Source organism: Aotus nancymaae, unplaced genomic scaffold, assembly GCF_030222135.1.
Source record: "Aotus nancymaae isolate 86718 unplaced genomic scaffold, 86718_ANA_hifiasm-v0.15.2.pri h1tg000036l, whole genome shotgun sequence".
NCBI lineage: Eukaryota > Metazoa > Chordata > Mammalia > Primates > Aotidae > Aotus > Aotus nancymaae.
This window is the reverse complement of record NW_026988450.1, coordinates 50,488,405-50,508,668: the sequence shown is the minus strand read 5'-3', so window position 1 is coordinate 50,508,668 and position 20,264 is coordinate 50,488,405. Positions and strand designations below refer to the sequence as shown.

The 20,264-nt window shown below is 42.3% G+C and overlaps 1 protein-coding gene across 3 annotated transcripts in view; it reads right to left on the bottom strand.

Moving 5' to 3' along the window:
* GRHL2 (grainyhead like transcription factor 2) overlaps positions 1-20,264 on the bottom strand; it is a 185,750-nt gene that overhangs the window by 21,471 nt on the left and 144,015 nt on the right. For all 3 annotated transcript variants that reach the window (XM_012455851.3, XM_064384460.1, XM_012455854.3), the window contains exons 10-13: positions 18,719-18,806; positions 18,068-18,207; positions 13,222-13,253; positions 3,371-3,465 (exon numbers count right to left, since the gene is read on the bottom strand). In XM_012455851.3, the coding sequence (XP_012311274.1) occupies positions 3,371-3,465; positions 13,222-13,253; positions 18,068-18,207; positions 18,719-18,806 (355 nt within the window). The remainder of the gene's footprint in view (positions 1-3,370; positions 3,466-13,221; positions 13,254-18,067; positions 18,208-18,718; positions 18,807-20,264) is intronic.

The following is a 20,264-nucleotide window of genomic DNA, read 5'->3' as shown; positions in this document are numbered from 1 at the left end:
CCCCCCAGTCCCAGAGGACTTCATTAAAGCTGGTTGCTTCACAAAGGCCAAGTCTACACGGGTACACGTGGCTTCTGCCTGCATTTCTTTTCTGCAGGCTGTGGATGTTCAATTAGTGTGGGGGGTGGGGGGGAGGGGAAGAAAGAAAGAAAAACAAAATAAAGAACAAGTATTGCTGATTCTCTTCTCTTTACCAAATATAAAAGTAAAGTACCAATTAAATAAATAGAATGTGCCTCCAAAGATTTCCAAATTTAGTTCCTTGGAAGGAATATTTTATAGCCTTCATTTCAGCTAAAATAATCTAATGACCTAATGGCTATTACAAGAGGACTCAGTGTTAGCAGTACAAGCAAAAATAATTAGAATACAGGACCTCAGTTACATCCAGATAAGGAAAATTCAAGTCAAGGAAAAAAGCCATTGGTTGCTGCTGCAGATGAACAATCTATAACTTCTCTCTGCAGCCCCAAATAGGAAACAAAAAGTAATTTCCAGCAGGTTGACCCCTAAATTACATTCTTTTATTTTGAGACAGAGTCTTGCTTTCACCCAGGCTGGAGTGCAGCAGCAGCATGATATTGGCTCACTACAACCTCGGCCTCCTGGGTTCAAATGCATCTCATGCCTCAGCCTCCTGAGTAGCTGGGATTACAGGTGTGTGCCACCACATACGACTCATTTTTTGTATATTTAGTAGAGAGGGGGTTTCACCATGTTGGCCAGGCTGGTCTCGAACTCCTGGCTTCAAGTGATCCACCTGCCTGGGCCTCCCAAAGTTCTGGGATTACAGGCATGAGCCACAGCGCCCCACCCCACAAACCATATTCTCTTATGAGTACTGCTTCCACTGGATTTACAAATCTATTCTTTTGAAATCGTGGTCTTTGAAATGATACGGCTGCTACTTTTGCTTCAGGTGTGGCTGGAAAGTGTGAAGGGAGCACCATGCCATGTTGATGGGCCTGGGAGAGGCACCAGGCAGGGCAGCTCCACCATTCCCCTGCTGGGCCTGTTGACAGCAAATCGTGGGGCGTGCTGCGTCACAGTTTACTCCCACAGCTTTCGCAGGGAGTCAGCTTTCATTACTCTGTAATAATCACTCTGCTGATAGTCACAAGAACAACCATTACGCATCCCAGGCATTGTGCAGCCAAAGGCAGGTAGCCACATGGCAGCCCGCAAAGGACTCCCACCCAGCTACCTTGACAAATGGCCACAAAGGCAAAAACCAATACTCATGGCATTAGTGATAATTATGCTCATTCTCTCTCTTGGAGAACTTCTAACAAATAAACAATAGGCAAAGTCACTGAGCCTGATTCTCCTACTTGTCAAAGACTGGCTCAGTGGATGCTCCAAGCAAGGGGTCCAGTAACTCCACTGACCTTTTCTCAAGAAAAGTCACTCCCGGGGAAAGTGTCCTTTATTGCTGAAAGGTTACAGCGCCCTCATGTGTCTATGATTCAGATGTTTCAAAGGCCACAGCCCAATACAATTTTTAGTGGCAAGTTTGGTGCTGGTTTCACAATCTCAAAATAATCTGAATAACAGTCTTTGGATTAACCTCAGGCACTCTATGTGAAGGCTAGCCATAATTAGTTTCACCTGTGTGATTCTGTGATTCCTGATTTCCATGTCACTGCCCTGACTCTCTAGAAAAGCCATCCAAGAATGAAGTTCAAATGTACTGCGATATTTGATGGTGAGTTTGTGAAGTCAGAAATTCTTTTAAAGGTTTGGCGGGGCATGGTGGCTCACACTTGTAATCCCAGTACTTTGGAAGGCTGAGGCAGCCAGATCACTTGAGCTCCAGAGATTGAGACCAGCCTGGGCAACATGGCAAAACCCTATTCTACCAAAAAATTAGCCAGGCATGGTAGTGTGCACCTGTGGTCCCAGTTACTCAGGAGGCTGAGGTGGGAGGATCACCTGAGCCTGTTAGGTGGAGGCTGCAGTGAGCTGAAATCATACCACTGCACTCCAGTCTGGGTGACAATGAGACTCTGTCTCAAAAAAAATTTTTTTTAAAGAAACTTTTGTAAAGATTTAAATGTTTCTAATGTAGCATTTATGCTGTTTCCATTCTGAAGCACTAATTACTTATCCACAGTTATGATAATATCACTTAACTAGTTACTAATAATAAAACCAACAGTTACAACAGTGAACACAGAGTGCTGCCTCTGTGTGTGGTGCCAGCCTGAAATGTCTCCCAGGTATTAACTCCTCAGTCCTCACGCAGCTCTGTGAGGTGGGTACTCCTGCCATCTTTACAGATGAGGACTCCGTGGAGCAGAAGGATGAGGAACCTCTCCAAGGTTACACAATGGTAGGTGGCTGTGGCAGGATACAGAGAACTGACCACAGTGCAAATCCCATCACAACACACAGGAAAAATAAAATCTAATTTCTCAATAACAAAGCACTCAAGTCTATGCAGATGGCAGGCATATTTATCATGGTGAACTGACTCACTGAACGTCCATACTGCTGGGAAGCGGAGGCAGGAGGATAGCTTGAGCTTAGGAGTTTTAGACCAGACCAATGTATTCAGACCTTGTTTCTACAAAAAACTACATTAGCCAGACATAGTGGTGCATGCCTGTAGTCCCAGATGCTCAGGAGGATGAGGTGAGAGGATAGCTGAGAGCCAACAGGTCAAGGCTGCAGTGAGCTGTGATCATGCCACTGCACTACAGCCCGGGTGACAGGGCAAGACCCTGTCTCAAAAAAAAAAAAAAGTCTAGTACTGACTAGGTCTTGGGTTTCTAGAAGCCTCAGTGTTGGCTGCAGCAGGATACTGGGGTGAATGTGCACCCACACACTTTCCTCTTACTCCAAGGGAGGGCAAGGAATCGTGTATGGCATTGACATGCTGAGCAAGACATGGACAAAGCCAGGCTTTGTTTCTTACCCTCTTGGTGAAGCAGAGTAAGACCCTTGACTGAGAGAAAATGAGTCAGTGATGATGCCACAGAAACCTAAGGCTCATTTATTTGTGTGAGATGAATCATTTGCATGTATTGAATGAGGCTCAATCTCTGTTTCTTATGAGGTGTGACTGTTACACACATACACACACACACCCAAGAGTTTCATTCTTAACCTTGTACCTCACTGAAGGATGAGTCTGTTTATTCATTATGTTCTCCCAAGGCAAAGGAACCAAGGAATAACAAATGTTTACTTAAGGTGTTTAAAATGACAGAGTTTAAAGCAAAGGAGAAGACTACAGACTTCCCATGTGAAGAGAAAGTCACCAGGCTGGCACAGAGCCACAGGGGCCTGGGCAAGAGGGCCGCAAGCTCTTCTCGGGAGAGATACCCTGCACCCCTTCTGGGAGGGCATGCCCCAGTAGGAGAGATACCTCGCTTCGTCCCTTCTTCTTTCATCTGCTTAGAAGGCACTGGACCAAACTCCTCTTCCATGGGCCTGAACATCCGTTTAACAAGAACACTGCTGCTAGAAAAGATAAGCAGAAATCCTTAAGTAAAACCAGCAAAGTGTCAAAACACACGATCATGTGCATGTCAGTTTCTGTCTTTTCCTTGGCTTATACCATCCCTATGCTCTGTAATTGGATCCACTCACCAACCTCCTTCTTCCCCTCGCAGGTCCCAAGCAATCCCTGTCTGAAGCAGCACACACCACTAGCTTCAGGGCATGGACCCAACACGTGCTTCCTGCTGTGGAATATGGATCCACTAAGGTGAGACTTCAGGGTTTTACCTACTCTGTCCAACACCTATCCCTTCTTTCCGCTCAGGATCAAGGCTGTGGGGAAGGAAATCCCTGGCGTCGGTGTGGTGTACAAGTCACATCAGCTCCTCCCAACCAGCTGAGGCCTGGGTGGCCTACCCCTTTGGCCAGCCCCTTGGGGCACAGCAGTGACCTCTGGAAATGCTGTGAGCCTGCCATGGGTTCTGTGATGCGGCTGTCCTGCCTTCCTGACACCCTGCCTCTCCATTTGGCTGCAGCAAATGGACTGCAGTGGGGGAAGTTCCTCAGACAGTCAGACCTCGGCTGCGCAGGCCTTCATTCCTTCTCAGGAGAGGTTTGCAGTCTCCCTTCCCAGAAGCCTGTGGTGCTGAGGCCCTGCATGTCCCCAGCTCAACCAGTTCTGATGGTTCTCCATTTCCTCCCACCGTCCCTGTCCATTCTGTGCACCCTACGCAAGGGGAGGAATTTTTTTTTTTTTTTTTTTTTGAGAGAAACAGAAATCAAGAGGATAGAAGTCACTGATACTGAGAAAATGCCACCGAATGGAATCTTAAAATAGTAAGATTCAAACTTTCAATGGAGCAGATGCAAGTTTTTAGAAATATTTAGCCTGTCTAAAGATTCCTGGGACCCAGTGCTGATCACTATCCCAAGACACAATCCCAGATGCCATGATTTTGAATGTTGAAATCCCAAAAATATGACGTGAGGGATTTTAGACTTCAGGACTTCTGATCTTTTGAGATTTCAACATTCAGGATTAAGGCCCAAGCCCCCAAGACCAGGCACGTGAAACAATGCCAGACAGGCAGTTTGGCAGAACTATTAAGACAGGAACTCTGGGACCAGATTACTGTGTTTAAATCCCTGCCTTACAATTTGCTATAGGAGCCTGGACCTGTTCCTCAACTTTCTTGGGCCTCAGTCTCCTTATCTTTCAAAGGAGGCTGTTAAGAAAATTAAATAAATTCCCATGTGTAAAGCATGCAAGTGTTAATACATAGTAAGCACTCTTCAAGTGTTAGATGAAGATGATGATGATCATGACAATGACAAGTTGGAGAGACTAGAGGAAGAGAGAGCTTGAGAACAGTAAACAAGGCAGACAGTTTGAAAGAGGTGAGAGTATCCATTTACCATCAGATAGTGGACATTCCAAACAGCCACTTTTGGTCCAACTGAAAGGACTAATGTCGGTAAAGCTCCCTGCACGGGAGATTGACAGTATTATCAGTCCCAAGCTTTCAAGATCATGAAAACCTTCAACTCTCCATCAGCGTTATTGTCATTATGAAGTTATATATCAATTCTCAAGTGAAGCTAATGGTGGAGTCTAGTGGTAAAAAGAGCACATGGTATGGCCAGGCGCGGTGGGTCACGCTTGTAATCCCAGCACTGTGGGAGACGGAGGTGGACAGATCACTTGAGTTTGGTAGTTTGAGACCAGCCTGGCCAACATGCGGAAACCCCATCTATACTAAAAATACAAAAATTAGCCGGGCATGGTGGTGCATGCCTGTAATCCCAGCTACTCAGGAGGCTGAGGCAAGAGAATCACTAGAACCTGGGAGGCAGAGGTGTCAGTGAGCCAAGATTGCACCACTGCACTCTACCCTGGGTGATACAGCAAGACTCTGTCTAAAAAAAAAAAAAAAAAAAAAAAAAAAAAGATACGAAACTGTAAACAGTCCCCAAAGCATTTCTGTAAGTCTAACAGTTTAATTTATTAAACCAATGCTGTCTTAATTTACCTTCTCTATACATCCAGAAGGTATATCTGTCCTTTGAAGTCCTTAATAAGACATCAGCTATTACAAAGCACATATCGCCTCAGTCACTGAAGTCTTATGAGCACCTGAGAGCTGGCTGGGGCAAGAACTAATTTTATCCATTTCAGTGATGACAAAAGGTGCAATGTGTTAAGTGTTAGATGCAGGGCAATGCAAATAATACGTGAAACAGGCTGCTCAGAGAAGCATCTTTGAGGGAGCAACCTCAGGACAAAGCTACTCAATAACCCTGAGATAATGAGGATGGGCATAAGAAACTCTTCAGCATCAGCATCCTCTTAATTTATCCCCGAGTAAGTCAAACTACGGAAACAACTAGAAGAGAAACTTAAAACCCAGGTCCCAGCTGAAGGTGCTAACTTATTAAAAGTTTTAGGGCACTGTTCCCTCTGCTTTCCTCTCACTACCTTGTCATAAAAGCAGGCCATGTGACTCTACTGAGGTGACCATGGCCTCAGGGCTAGAAGATTAAAAAATCCATTCACACAGCAGTCAGTGACAAGTAGGTTAATAACGGGTAAATAGCCTGAAATATCACCAGACACTCGTCATGCTGTGTGAGGGTTCCTAAGCTAGTGACTTTCCTTTTCACCAAGCAAGATTTATTTATATTTTTCCAGTTCTACGGACTTTTGATAGCACCCTGTTCTGAACCACGACAAACTCTGCCATTAAAATAACATCTTGGATAAACACATTTCTTTTGAGAGTTCAAAAACATTTTTTCACACTTTCAAATCTGTAAACTCAGTAGGAGTGAATAAGTTTGTGTGGTTCAAATTCAACTGGTGCATTTATTTTCAAAGAAGGCAAGAAAAGAAGGGTGATATGACTGCCCCATTTAACAAATGCAAAAAGCAAATTTCAGGTTCCCCAATGCCCAGTCCAACTGCAGCTCGCCGTCTATATCTGTGGCTTCCACATCCACGGCTTCGACCAATCACAATAAGAAATATTCAGAAAAAATTTGCATCTGTACTGGACATGTACAGACTTTTTTCCTTATCATTAGTCCCAAAACAATACAATAGATCAATTACTTACATAGAATTTGCATAGGATTAGGCACTACAAATAATTTAGAGATTATTTAAGGGAGGATGTGTGTCGGTTATATGCAAATACTATGCCATTTTATACCAGAGACTCTTCAGTCTGCGAATTTTGGTATCCATGGGAGGTCCTAAGGCCAATCTTCCACAGATACTGAGGGATAAATGTACCACAAAAAGACTGGAGAGCAAGAAAAGAGTGCTTTCTCTGACATCAATTCCATCTCCCTAGCACAACGTGGTGGCTATTATGTACAATGATTCTAGGCCCAGCAGCACATTCAGCCATTACCTTGTAGGGTCAACTCAGGGAGAGCAAGACCCTGAGATATGAAGGTAGTGTTGAGTTTCATCAGAAAAAACAGTGGGAAGGTGTCAGGTCTGAAGCATGGATCTCTGGCCATACCTGTGAAAGGCAACGTTGCATCCTACCTGCCAGGCGCAACTTCATTAGGCATTGTTTGCCTATTGAGGAGGTGCCCAAGAAGAGTACAGAATGGGGATGCAGGCACCACAGAGACGTGGTTTGCCTATTTCTCAACTCTGCTTGTGGCCTATGTATGCTGCTTCCATGAATGCCCTATCTAAATGGAAGTCCCTTTCCCACGTTATCCTCAGAAAAGAGGTCATCTTCTATTCAAATCTGCACAAAGTCTTTCACATTATAAAGTAAGATCTGAATGAATTTATTTTCAACAAATCACTCTTTGGGGAAGAACTTATCTCAAAATGATTTTAATCAATGCTAGTTTAGGATATTTAATGGAAACCATTTGAGCTGTCAGTAAAAAAACAAAAACAACAAAAAAAGCCACACAGCATAGATTTAGTAACTATTATTGAAAGATGAGCTCAAAATTGCAAGTCATAAATAACCAAGTCAGTAGGCCCCAGAGGAATCATTTTCAAAGATAATACAGATATTTCTGTTTCCTGCTAAAATGTTATAGCTTGTGGCAGAGCAATGTTCTAGCCAAGATGACTTGAAAAACTGTCAAAAAATGTTTTAAATCTTATTGAAGGTATTGGAGAACTGCTGATGAGGGAGCTGGAACCTGAGGAGCTGAAATCTCAGGAGAGATCTGCAGACAGGTGAGCTGATCATCGGTGACCACTTCTCCTCTCAAAGCATTTGCCGATTCCTGGCGGGGTGTAGCGAATGATAAGCCCACCAGAGGCTCAGACCTAAGAGCAAGGATGCTTTCATAGCTTTTGGCAAGCTCATAGTGTTTGAGAAACAAAAATTGTGGCTTAGGATTACAAAGGTACCCAGAACTTATGTCAAACTTCCAGAGAGAAGGGAGGTACAGAGAAGTGAGCCAGATACTCTGTAGTATTACTGCTAAGGTATTTGCCAAGTTCTTAAGATGCATAGGACAAGAGAAGTTTCGCAAAAGCCCTTGAAAAATCACTGAAGAGGTTTTGGCAGTTTCACTACCCTAAGGAATCAACAATTAGGTATCAGGCCCCACCAAAAAAAAAGAGACCCATACTAAGTCCCTCATAACTACAACCTAGGATGAGCCAGAGGTAGCCTGAGGCTAATACAAACTGCAACCCGGGTTTGTGTCAGCTCTGTCCCTGACTCATTTATGGTAATCTGCACCCACTGAGGCAGCACAGCCTTGATAAGAAAGAAATATCATCATATATAAGCTCCATAATTTTTATACACATTGTTCAACATTGAATCAATATTTATCAAGTAGACAATAAACACGACCAAAGGAAGAACAGATGGTAAAGACGGGTCCATATATAACATTTATATCAGTTACTTCAGGTAAAAAGTAACTTCAGTGATGAAAAAGAACCTGATGTTGAAGATGAATTATGAAGAATTTCAATGTATGTTTCACAAAATATGATAGCTATTTCTAAATTATATAGTATGTTTTTCTTTAAATGTATGTGTAATTAAATTAACAGAGCAAGTATCAGTAAGTCATTGACTCTTTTGGCTATAAAGATTTACCTATTCAGGTTGGCCCCAAAACTTTATGTTTTCATTTTCTCCTTGGGAAACTGCAGAAATTGCCCAATATTCTTAATCACTTTATATTCAGGTATATTTGGGAATGCATAACCCATCACCTCCGACATTTCATGATTTGCTTGGCATCCTTGGCAACCTTATCAAAGAAAAGCACTTGATTCCATGGAAAGTTGTTCCTTTAAGAGAAATAGTACAGGATTCTAGAAGAATTTTATTTTGTAACCCCATAAAAACTGATAATAAACACAGAGTGATGACTTTTTAGATTTAACATCATGTTGATTAAATGTACTCGCCGTTGATTGGTTAATAATTTCTGACTTCCCAAAAGGCAATAAATTCTAGCCAAAATGTGTGTTTCCATGGAAGATGAGCAGGATCTTGTTCTATTCTCAACAATGCTTTGATGGAGCTCATGGTTTGGTCTGGCAGTGTCTACAGGACCTCTGTCCTGCAGAGGCAGGGCCTCTGCTGCAGGCACTCAGAGCCTTATGAGTGAAGCCAACTCTCCGAATGGTGTGAGACCAACCTGGAGGGGTGCATGCTATTTGCATATCAACTTGCATATTATTTCAGAGGCGATTAAAGCCTGCCCCTCTTTCTCCATAAGAGACATCCATAAATGTCACATTAAGGGACCATCCTCTACAGAAAATTATTTCTGTTTGGCTTGTTCTTTCTTTTCATCTCCAGCTCCCTCTCCTCTGTTTCTCAATTAAGTATCATTTTTTTCATGGTCTGAATAGGAATCTTTTTTTTTTTTTCATAGAGACGGGGTTTCACCATGTTGACCAGGATGGTCTCGATCTCTTGACCTGGTGATCCACCCGCCTCGGCCTCCCAAAGTGCTGGGATTATAGGCGTGAGCCACCGCACCCAGCCTGAATAGTAATCTTAACAATAACAGTAGCTATGATTTTTTAAAAAATCAAATTCCATGTGTTAGGACATCTTATATATTAATGCTTATAATAATGCTAGCAGGGGGTATTATTATCCTGCTATTTTTAGATGAGAAAACTGAGACTCTAAAAGATTGTTATTTTAAGTTAAGATTCAAGATCAAAACTAGATTCTAATTGTGGCTGACTGGCATGATATTTTTTAACACTCCAGGTGATTCGATTGTGCAGCAAGAGACCTGCTGTTGACAACTGCTGTCCAAAAGACTGCATGTCTATAACTGCTGTATCCCCTGCCCACCAGACCAGTCATAGAGAGATGTCAACAAATCTGCATGATTGTGGGGTTGCCAGGAGAGAGGCTCTTGTGTGTTATATCCTCAGTCTGGTCATTGTGTGAGTGATGCTTTTAAGCACTCATTTGCATACTTGAACACTAATGTGAGCATTAATTAATGTGAGTATTCATCAATGTGTCAGTGAGAGGGAAGAACATGGCCAATAAGTAGTCCTGATGAAAGTTGTACAATTGCCAGTGAAGCTGGCACTCCTTAGGGACTAGGTGAACACATATGGTGGCCTCAGATCTGGTCCCCTCTGCCAGATACACACATGTGGGCTTGTTACAATCTGGGTCCTACACTCCACAGAATGAACAAAGGATGTGCCTTTGTCAAGGCCGGAAAGCTATCTCAGCAAGGGCCTGTCTCTCAATACCTGCTTTGTAGCCACAGGTCGAGAATTAAGAGGGTTAGACAATAGGGCATCATGGCTAAAAGCCAGTGATGGGAAATGCAGCGAGACCCAGGTTTAAATCCTGCCTCTATCACTTATCAGCTGTGTCTTTGAACAAATCTCCTAATCTTTTGAAGCCTCAGTTTCCTCATTATAAAATGGGGCCGGGCGCGGTGGCTCAAGCCTGTAATCCCAGCACTTTGGGAGGCCGAGGCGGGTGGATCACGAGGTCAAGAGATCGAGACCATCCTGGTCAACATGGTGAAACCCCGTCTCTACTAATACAAAAAATTAGCTGGGCACAGTGGCGCGTGCCTGTAATCCCAGCTACTCAGGAGGCTGAGGCAGGAGAATTGCCTGAACCCAGGAAGCGGAGATTGCGGTGAGCCGAGATCGCGCCATTGCGCTCCAGCCTGGGTATCAAGAGCGAAACTCCGTCTCAAAAAAAAAAAAAAATAAAATAAAAATAAAATGGGAGTAATGGGAAATCTGGGAGAATTCAATGAGATCATGAATAAAGCACTTAGCATAGTACCTAGCCAAGGTATCCAGTAATGTTAATTATCGCTTTTATACACCACAGTAGCCACGCACCTACCATGTCTTAACACTCAGACTCCAACACTGTTCATATTGCTCAGTCAAACTCTAGTTAGATGTGTAAGAGCAAATGATGCAGGCCTTGGGTCTCATGGTTATAAAATAACACAGGGTGAGCCAACACAGAGAAGCCAAACCAATGGAGTTACAAGTAGGTCGATGGCCATCTAACTGCACTCAGCTTGCAAGGTAGGATAGTTTGAGGTGAGAAAGATTTACAACTGAGGACTGCCTATCAAGATGCATTCAGGATCTCAGGCCCTTCTCAGTCATAATACTAAGTTTTCCCACGAGAACAATAGCATGCTAGTGTTAGATGGAATCTTCAAGATTGTATGCAAGATCCTCAATGTCAATTAAGGAAACCAAAGCCCAGAGATCAAGGAGCTGGCCCAAGGCTTCACATTAGTCAGTGGCAGCCCAGGAGAAGATCTTGGGCTTCCTGAGCTCAGAGTCAGTGTTGTTTCTGGGACACCACATTGTGCTTCATTAAATGTGGGAATTACTGATTAGAATTGACAGTGCTAGTCATTTCTGTTCATTCCAACCACTGGGAATATATTATCTATGTGCCAAGATAGAAAGAACAGTCTAATTAATTATTTAGAAAATTTAGAACTCAGAATTTAAAGGTTAAATCCTGGATGAGGTTCTGCTCCTAATTAGCCAGGGAATCATTTGACTCCTTTGAGATTTTCTACCTTTTAGGATAGAAGGTGGCAAACACTTTCTGTAAAGGGACAGGAAATAAATATTTAGACTTTGCAGGCCATATGATCTCTGTTGTAACTACTCAGCTCTGCTGCTACAGCAGCAAAGAAGCCACAGACAATAAATAAATGAATTGACACAGCTGTGTTCCAGTAGCACTTTACTTAAGGACACTTGGATTTTATTTAATTTTCACATGTCAAGCAATATTATCATTCTTTTGAATTCTTTTCAACCATTGAAAAATGTAAAAACCATTTGTAGTTTGCAGACTGTACTAAAATAGGCGGTGGCCCCAATTTTGTCCTGTGACTATAGTTTGCCAACCTCTGCTCTAGCAAACTCAGCAATATCTGCTCCATTTAGCCAACTGTGAAATGTTTTGCAAGTAAATATATTAATTATTTAAGAATAGGAAAGCCCTGGTTTGATTGTAGTTTGAAGAAAAAAGATCTAAAGATTTTAGTGACACATATGTAATGCAACCAAGAACATAAGGTAGCTATTGAAAATGCAGGTAGTTCTAGACTACTTTGAGTATAAAATAGCATCCAGGTCCTAAGAAGGAATCTCCCAATATAATCTGCAACTCATGTGGTTCAGAACATACATTTATTCTGACACAGCCAATTTTAAGGAGACTACTAACAAATTTAGTAGTATACCTTGGAGAGAAATTAAGATGTTGAGAAGTAAAACTATATTTTACCAAGAACAGTTGTAGGGAGGAAGGGGATGTTTGAATGACATGGGAAGACAAGACTTATCCAGAGAGCAGAACTAAGGCCAATGGGTAGAAGTCAAAAGAAGGCAGACATCCGCTCAACAGACAAAATAACTCCCTAAGAGCTGGAACTGTCCAACAGTGTCATGAGCTATCTCACACCCAGTGAACTCTCTATCACTGGGAATTTTCAAGTAGAACATCTGGCTGCTCATCTAAGAGGTGGTATAGCTGTTACCATGATCTACAAGAAGAGGTCAGCTAAATGACCTTAAGGTTTCTTTTTGGCCCAAAAATTCTGAGTCTACAAAATGAGTTAGTGGCTAGAAAGCACTTTGAAGACCTGGCTCCTCCTAAAAGCCTGCAGGACCACATTCAGGCGTGTATCCTAGGCAAAGATGGAGAACATCTCCCATCACTCTTATGCAGACATGATGCAGAGACATTGAGAGTTTCTGTGACCGTCTCTTGCCTACAATTGAAAAGGTTCTCAGTCCAATTGGTCTTCAAACCAGCCTCACTACTGGCCTTCCGGGCTAACTTCTCAGGAGAGGCTTTCAGAGTTGTCTGTGCAGCCCAGGCAGTACTGGAAGTAGGGTAGGCTGTCATCTTTGACTCTTGCCTCAAGCTTATCTTGATCTTGTGCTGGGGCCGAACAATGGGTGAGAAGGACTGTCGAGAAGATTTCAGCAACTGGATTATTAATGAAAGGATGGAATGGAAGGGATGGGGCCCTTAGAAAAACAGCTAGTTATTCAAAGAGGTGGGTCAAAGGCAGGAGCAGGTGGGGAAAGAGTCCTGAAAGTAGAAAGCTATTCATTCCTCCAGCCCCCAGCCTCCCTCCCAGATGGTCCCCAGAATCAAGCATCTCTCAGCTCTGAGCCCTGAGGTAAGAGGACAGTTTTACTTCTTACCTAGAGTTACCCAGTGCTGAAAATGCCATTACCACTGACTTGAGGTGTTGAAATGAAAGAACTGAGTGTCTTACCCTTCTCGTTCATCATCCGTGTTGTAATACACCTGTGGAACAAAACAATAGGCTTACTGTAGGTCAGAGACACGAAATGGAAAAATATCATGTGATGTACAGACTTGCCTAAGGCATAAACTGAAAAAGGCAAATACTAACCTTTTTAAGGATATTGTGTGGTGTGTGTGTGTGTGTTTCTAAGGAAATGCATTTTTAACCTCCTTATAATCTCCGTGGGGTTAATGTTTAGATTTTAGTGAAATACAATTGGAAATCTGATTATTTCTAGCTAAAGTCAGTCTGGTTAGATTAACTCTGACATTAAGCCAAATCTTACTCTTGACATTAAGGAGACATTTTGGTGGGATCTAAAATCCACTGCTTACAAAGGCTCTGGCTTTGTAGGGTGGGTCCTTTTCCTGCTCCCGTGCAGCACAGTGTCTGGAGTCGACTTGCCTGTGGACCACGTGGGGGATAGAGAGTGGGGTAAGAGAGCAGCATGACAGTAACTAGGCCTGTCTACTTACTCCCCCAAGGGGCCCAGGTTATCCCGGCATCCCGGAACCACAGAAATTTAGGAGTCAACAGTCTTCAGGCCGGGAAAGGTCATTTAGCTCTGGAAGGTGTTCCTGGCCAGAAGGAAGATCTCCAAAGACAGACTAGGGAGTTGGCATGGCAGAAGGCAGAATCAGATTAAAGAAATTACAAAGCATTCTTATTATTTTATAGAACCATGGGAGAAATCCAGAGGGCATCTGCTATGAATATATGTCCTCTTAGCCCCATTATTTGTAAACATTAATTGTGGGCCTTTTCTCAGCTTTATCTGTGTGTGTCAAGACTGTTGTGTTTGGGTGAAGAATAATATGTGAGTGAGTATCAGACATTTACATATTAACTCAAAAGTAGCCTCTGATGCTAGTACATCTAGTCACTATCCCTGCCCCAGCCTTGGAGAGAAACAGCTATGCCTAGACAGACAACCTCCCCACAAACCTTCTCAAAGGCTCTTGGCAGTTCCTGGGATGCTGCAAACCTAGACCTGGTTATAAAACAAGACTGGTTACTTGGAACTCTGGGAATGAGTCATTCTAGTCATTAGCTCAGATTTCTACAGGAATTTTTCCTCTTAATTTTTTAATGGCTAGTATTGTACTGTATACTTAGTTTCTTCTTAAACGGAAAGCAATGGAGGTAAGTTTTTTCTCCCCACCTCAAGTCTCAGTGTGGCATTCAGAGCATGAACAGGACTGCCTAATTTCATGAATATGGAGTAACCTACCTAAGTGAAGAAGGCTGGGGCATTCCACCGGCCATACAACTGGATTGTTTTGAAAAAGTTCCCCATGTTGGCTTGTGTTTTTTACTGCTTTCTTTAAACGTGACATAGTGCATCTCTCTGGCCTGACTCCTGGCCTCTGCAAAGTTGGCTGGTGACTCAAAGATGGAAGCAGCCTTCTCTTAGGTATCTTCCCACCCTCCTGAATGGCCTCTACTTCACTGTCCCTACCACTGTCTCTTCTTTGTCATTTCTCCTCCTTATCCATAAGGACCGACAATTTCTTTCTTGTCAGCTGTTGGGTCCATTGCCCTAACTTAATTTTTAGAGCATGTTTTTCAAACTTTAGAGTGTATAAAAACATCTGGAAACTTTATCATAAACAAAAAGTCCTGGAACTCACTTGGAAAATTTTAATTCAAAAGATCAAGGATGGAACTCAGGAATCCAAATCCTTATCAAGAACTCCTATGATATGGGGAAAGTTTGTTTACAAACAACAGTGCAAGAGATGATTTCTGAGCGTGTGAGGGAAGGGAAGAGTTCTCCTTGGGTTCAAGTGTTTTGGGGAAGGCTGATGCCTGCAAAGTAGATATTATCTAAAACAATGATGCCTCTGCATCCCACCAATTTTTCCCAATCTCACCTAATCACATGACCTTTAAAACATCCAGAAATAAACAGCCTGAATATCAGGGATTCAATATCAGGTGAGTAAAACTGAAGGGCTCCATAGAGCCTGTACATTGGATTTATTCCTTCATATTAGTTTTGATAAGTATCTGAAAAATATTTCAATCCATATGTGAATCAATGAGATAACGGGAAGGCTGGGGGGCATGTGGACTGACAGTGAAAAAACCCATTCCCCAAGTCATGTCCTTGAGTGAACAGGGACTGCTGCCCTGTAGTTTTAGTATAGCTCTCAGGTGCCTCACTGGCCATGAGAACCGCAGGACTGCTGGCCCTGCAGTTGGGCACAGCTGCAATGCAGCTGATTTTAGCAAGTCTCAGGACTGCAGTGGTTTCTGAGATACACACCAGTCCTTGAGTCTCTCTTGCTCCCCTTTATCTTACTATCCCCTTAAGGGAAACCAGCCATATCCTTTGACCTGCCACTGAGAACTGTTGTTTTGCAGGTCAAAGTTGGCCAGTCTCTGCCCCATCCCCAAATCTAACGCCATGGCACTGCCTCTTCCCTCCTGTCTTTGGAAGGATCTCCCAGGCATCTATCCTTTTTTGAGAAAACACAGGCTTAAAGCCCCTAGCCAGCCACTGTCCAAGCTCCTTTCCTTCAGCTAAGTTACCTGATCAACCACAGCATAGTCACAGGTTATTCTAGAGACAGTTGAGCGTGTTCCTTTGTTTCCAGAAGCTCAGAGCAGGCTTCTTCACTGACCCCTCATCTCCAAATCCAAGGCCATGGAAGAAGCCAAAGAGCTCTGAGGAAGGCCTACGGATATACAGGGGGATACACAGGCAGGACATATAGGGGGATATACAGGCAGGATATACAGCGGGATATATAGGAAGGATATACAGGGAGGCACCGATTGGGCTGTCTGACAACTGCTGAAACCAACAGATTGTGAAGTCTGCACTTGCCTTCTGATTCCGCCTCAGGCTGACAGCCTGGCTCATGACATTCAGGGGACAAGACAGGTCAGTGGACTGACAGTCAGGAGCAGCCAGATAGGGCCACTTTTCCTCTTAAGATTAGTTTACACTTTGTATATTTTGGAGAAATCTTGTCAAAAGAACTGGTCAGGTTGTCAGCTTTGACATGGAACTGAGGCCAGAGTCATGACAATAAACCAAACAATAAGAACAATTTAACTCAATTAGCCCTTCTTCTGGAAGGTGTGGAAACCTAGCTCCATAAAATCCCATGGGGCACAGACAGTGCAGACACAAATCACCACCATGGTCTTGGGAATTAAATAAATAAATAAGTGCTGGCACGCTTATCTTGATAAATTATAAAATTCTTCCTCCCTACTTTGTGTCCTTGTTCTTATCCATCAAATAAGACAGGATGAAAATGTTAAATTGGTTTTTAACGTTTTTTTGTTTGTTTGCTTTGCTTTTGAGACGGAGTCTTGCTCTGTCGCCAGGTTGGAGTGTAGTGGCATGATCTTGGCTCACTATAACCTCTGCCTTCCAGGTTCAAGCGATTCTCCTGCCTCAGCCTCCCAAGTAGTTGGGACTATAGGCATGCACCACCACACCCAGCTAATTTTTGTACTTATAGTAGAGACAGGGTTTCACCATGTTGGCCTGGATGGTCTCTATCTCCTGACCTTGATTCACCCACCTCGGCCTCCCAAAGTGCTGGGATTACACCACACCCGGCCATTGGGTTTTAAGAAACAGCTATAGGCATTTTATTCCCATGTTGGGTCATGAATAATAACAAAAAAGCTGTGGTTGTAGAGTTGCTTTGTCTCATGAATATAATGAAAGAACACACTGAATACTGGGGGACAAAATACATGCAAAAGAGAAAGTAAAGCCAATAGTGATTTCTTTCTACAGTAAGGTCAATTCCAATGAGTGTCTGCATGCTTAGAATGGAAGAAAAACTTGAATGTGTCAGTATGCCTTTATTTCTCAAAACAGATGTTTCCTTAAAGGACTTTGGGTTTAAAAGAAAACTAATGGATACAAAAATTCATTAAAACCCAATTGGTTTGGTAAAAAATAATTCTGGCTAATGCTAAGGAAATAATTATTTTTTCTTTTTCACACAATTTTTATCACATAACAGAAATAATACCAAAAAAAAAAAAGAAAAATCGGCCATATCTCATAACCCTGTAAAAAGTGTTGCAATTTTTCTTGCTCCCTTCAAATTCAGTTATATATTTGGGATGATAATATAAACACAAATTACTATTCTACATTTTCTTCCCACTGAACATTATCATAACGAGGTCTCATGTTGCTATGTAGTTTCCATAATTAAAATTTTAGTGACCGCATAATATTCCATCAACTTGAGCTACCATAATGAGTTAATTATTGGACATTTATGTTAGTTTGAGATCTTTCGTTTCACTTGTAGATATAACTAGAAGAGAGGAGGTTTTTTAAAGGGGGATTGTCTACAACCTTATTTTTCTTTTGATGTGAAATGATTTACCTATTAAATGGGAACTTTTTATTTACTAAGTGAAAATTTGTTGATGGAGTTTTATTTAAGCTGAGACTTTCCCCTTGTGCAACTTTATGAAGTTTTAGGTGCAGTTCAACTTCCCACCATTAGGTGGGGCTCTATTGCGTCAGGATAATCCCGGCCACGACAAAGCTGTCAGAACACAATTCACGGGTTATCAGCCTTCTTACTTTCTTCCTCTTCCACTCTTTGTCAAGACTTCACTAATATCAGCTTACTCTCCTCTCTGACTTAGTTTCCTCTCCCGAGACATTCCTTTCTATAAAAATGCATTTACTAGAGGGAATGACATTAATTTTTTCTCTAGTAAATGGAAGGTAAGTTTTTTTTGAGGTCAACACTGCTTCTATTTTAAGGCCCTACCTGCCCTGTGGATGGATGGGAGGTGGACATAAGCTGGTAGGTCATACCTGTCCGGTCCTCTGCAGGTTTGCAAAGTGAACATCAGGTATGAAGAGAACTGGCTGGGAGTGGAGATCAGGCATGGTTTTGAAGTAGGTGATGTCACTCTTCTTCTGTAAAGGGATGGCAGCCAACTTCCCATCAGAGGCTGGATGGGATCACAAAACTCATAAATGACAGAGTAATATACGACTAAGAACTCTCAACTCTAGGTCCGAGTCTTAAAGTCCATGATTTTCTCCTGTGAAGCTTTTTGAATACCACAGATATGAATACACTTTAGCATCCCCCACTACCCCTATCCCAGCAAAACCAACAGGAGCGTGGACTTCAACTGAGCACTCCTGAGGTGAAGCATGGGGTCCCTCACACCCTTCTGTCCCTTTATGCACCCAAGATTCCTTGTCTGCAGAAGGAGGATGTTGGTCTCCATGTTATTACAAAGTCCTTCCTAGCTCAAACACACTGTGCTCATGTGATTCTATTTGCTTTTCACAGGAATAATCAATCATCTGTCTCCACTGCCAGGGGAAAGCAAGCCATGCCTTGTATGTATGTAGTTGTACCTGCAGCCCACTTCTTCCACCTGTTCCCCCAGTGGACACAGCCCACATCGAGGTTCCCCTGTAGAAAGCAACATTAGTCTCAGTGAAACTCACAGCTGTTGCATTGAGTTTGGGAAGCCTGGCCTTTCCCTTTCTTCCTGTTCTGCTTTCTCTCTTCGTCTCGGATTTTTCTTTCTGCTCCCTGATAGGAAAAAAGAAAAAACAAATAGACAATGTCAGGCATATTAGCAGAGCATGCAAAAGTCATGTCACACGTAAGTCATGAGGATACGAAACAATACAGCAGTGGAGGAGACCAGGCAGCCCCATTTTCATTCCTCTGGCAAGGTTGAGCTTTGGCTCTGAAAGCCACTACCACTCATAAGTCTATATCACATTTGTGACCTGTGAGGGATCCTGCCTCTCCTAGATTTTCTCTCCTTTTTTGGTATCTTTCCTATTTAAAGAAATTCAGTTTTGAATCCATATGGAAAGAATCAACCCAGTTCCCTAACCCAGTGCAACCCATTAAGTAACTTTAGTGATTATAATAAAATGACAGAAAATGAAGCATTGACCCATTAAATTTATTCCTAGGCATGAAGAGGGCTTTAAAATGTGAATTCCCTATAAAATGTTTCCTTTGCTTTCCTTTTAAACTTCAAAAAATTATTATAGTGGTGGAAATGAAAGAAGCCATCAGGAAACCACACAAGATGTAGGACCACTTTGTACACACGTAAGTATAATTTTTGTTTTTGTTTCAGTATTTCCATATGTTCTTAGAGATGGTGCTCATTCAACCAAACAGAAAAATGTTTAGTCTATTCAACTCCTTTTTGCTCCTCTGTTTTTGCAGCTTGGCTTTTTCATGGATTCCTCTTGCTAAATTGCCAAATCGCATCCTACTTAACCAATTGACCATCACCTTATATCTCTTTACTTCATTGCCTGTGATGATACTCTATCTTTCCTCTTTATTTCTCTATACAAGCTTTGCTAATTCATTTTATTCTCCTTGTCCCCCAAATACAGACATTCCAACATGGGTTCCTTTACCTTGCTCTATTTCCACTCTTGCCGTGGAAGAATTAATCTGCATCTTTGTTTTCACAAGGCACTAGGCAGGTGACACCCTGATTGACATCTCCAGCCTAAACTCCTTCCCTGAGTCTCAGATTCACATTTGCAGTTCTTGCCCATTGTGGTGGCAGATTTGGGGAGCAGCAATGCACAGACCAGCCAGCAACCTTTCACCCTCCAGAAACTGTCCCCACATCATCATGTATAAAACAGGTAAGATTTAATATAAAAATGTAATCCTTCTGTATGCAAATCAATTAAGAGACAAAGGACAAGTTGGTGAAAATACTTGCAATAAAATAACAAATAAAATATCAAATCCTTAACATATAAATGATTCAAATTTTGAAAACAGCTAACATACTGAAAGAAAAATGGACAAGAGTCATGAAATAGGCAGTTCACAGAAAAAGACACACAAGTGGTTTGACTTATATAAAACAATGAGATATATTTTTTGCTTATCAAATTGGCTTTTGTAGAAAAGCAGATTCCCAATTCTGGCCAATATGATGTCATGACACAATGAGAATTTGTGGTCAATGAAAGCTCCATGGAAGAGATGGTGTATGGCTTT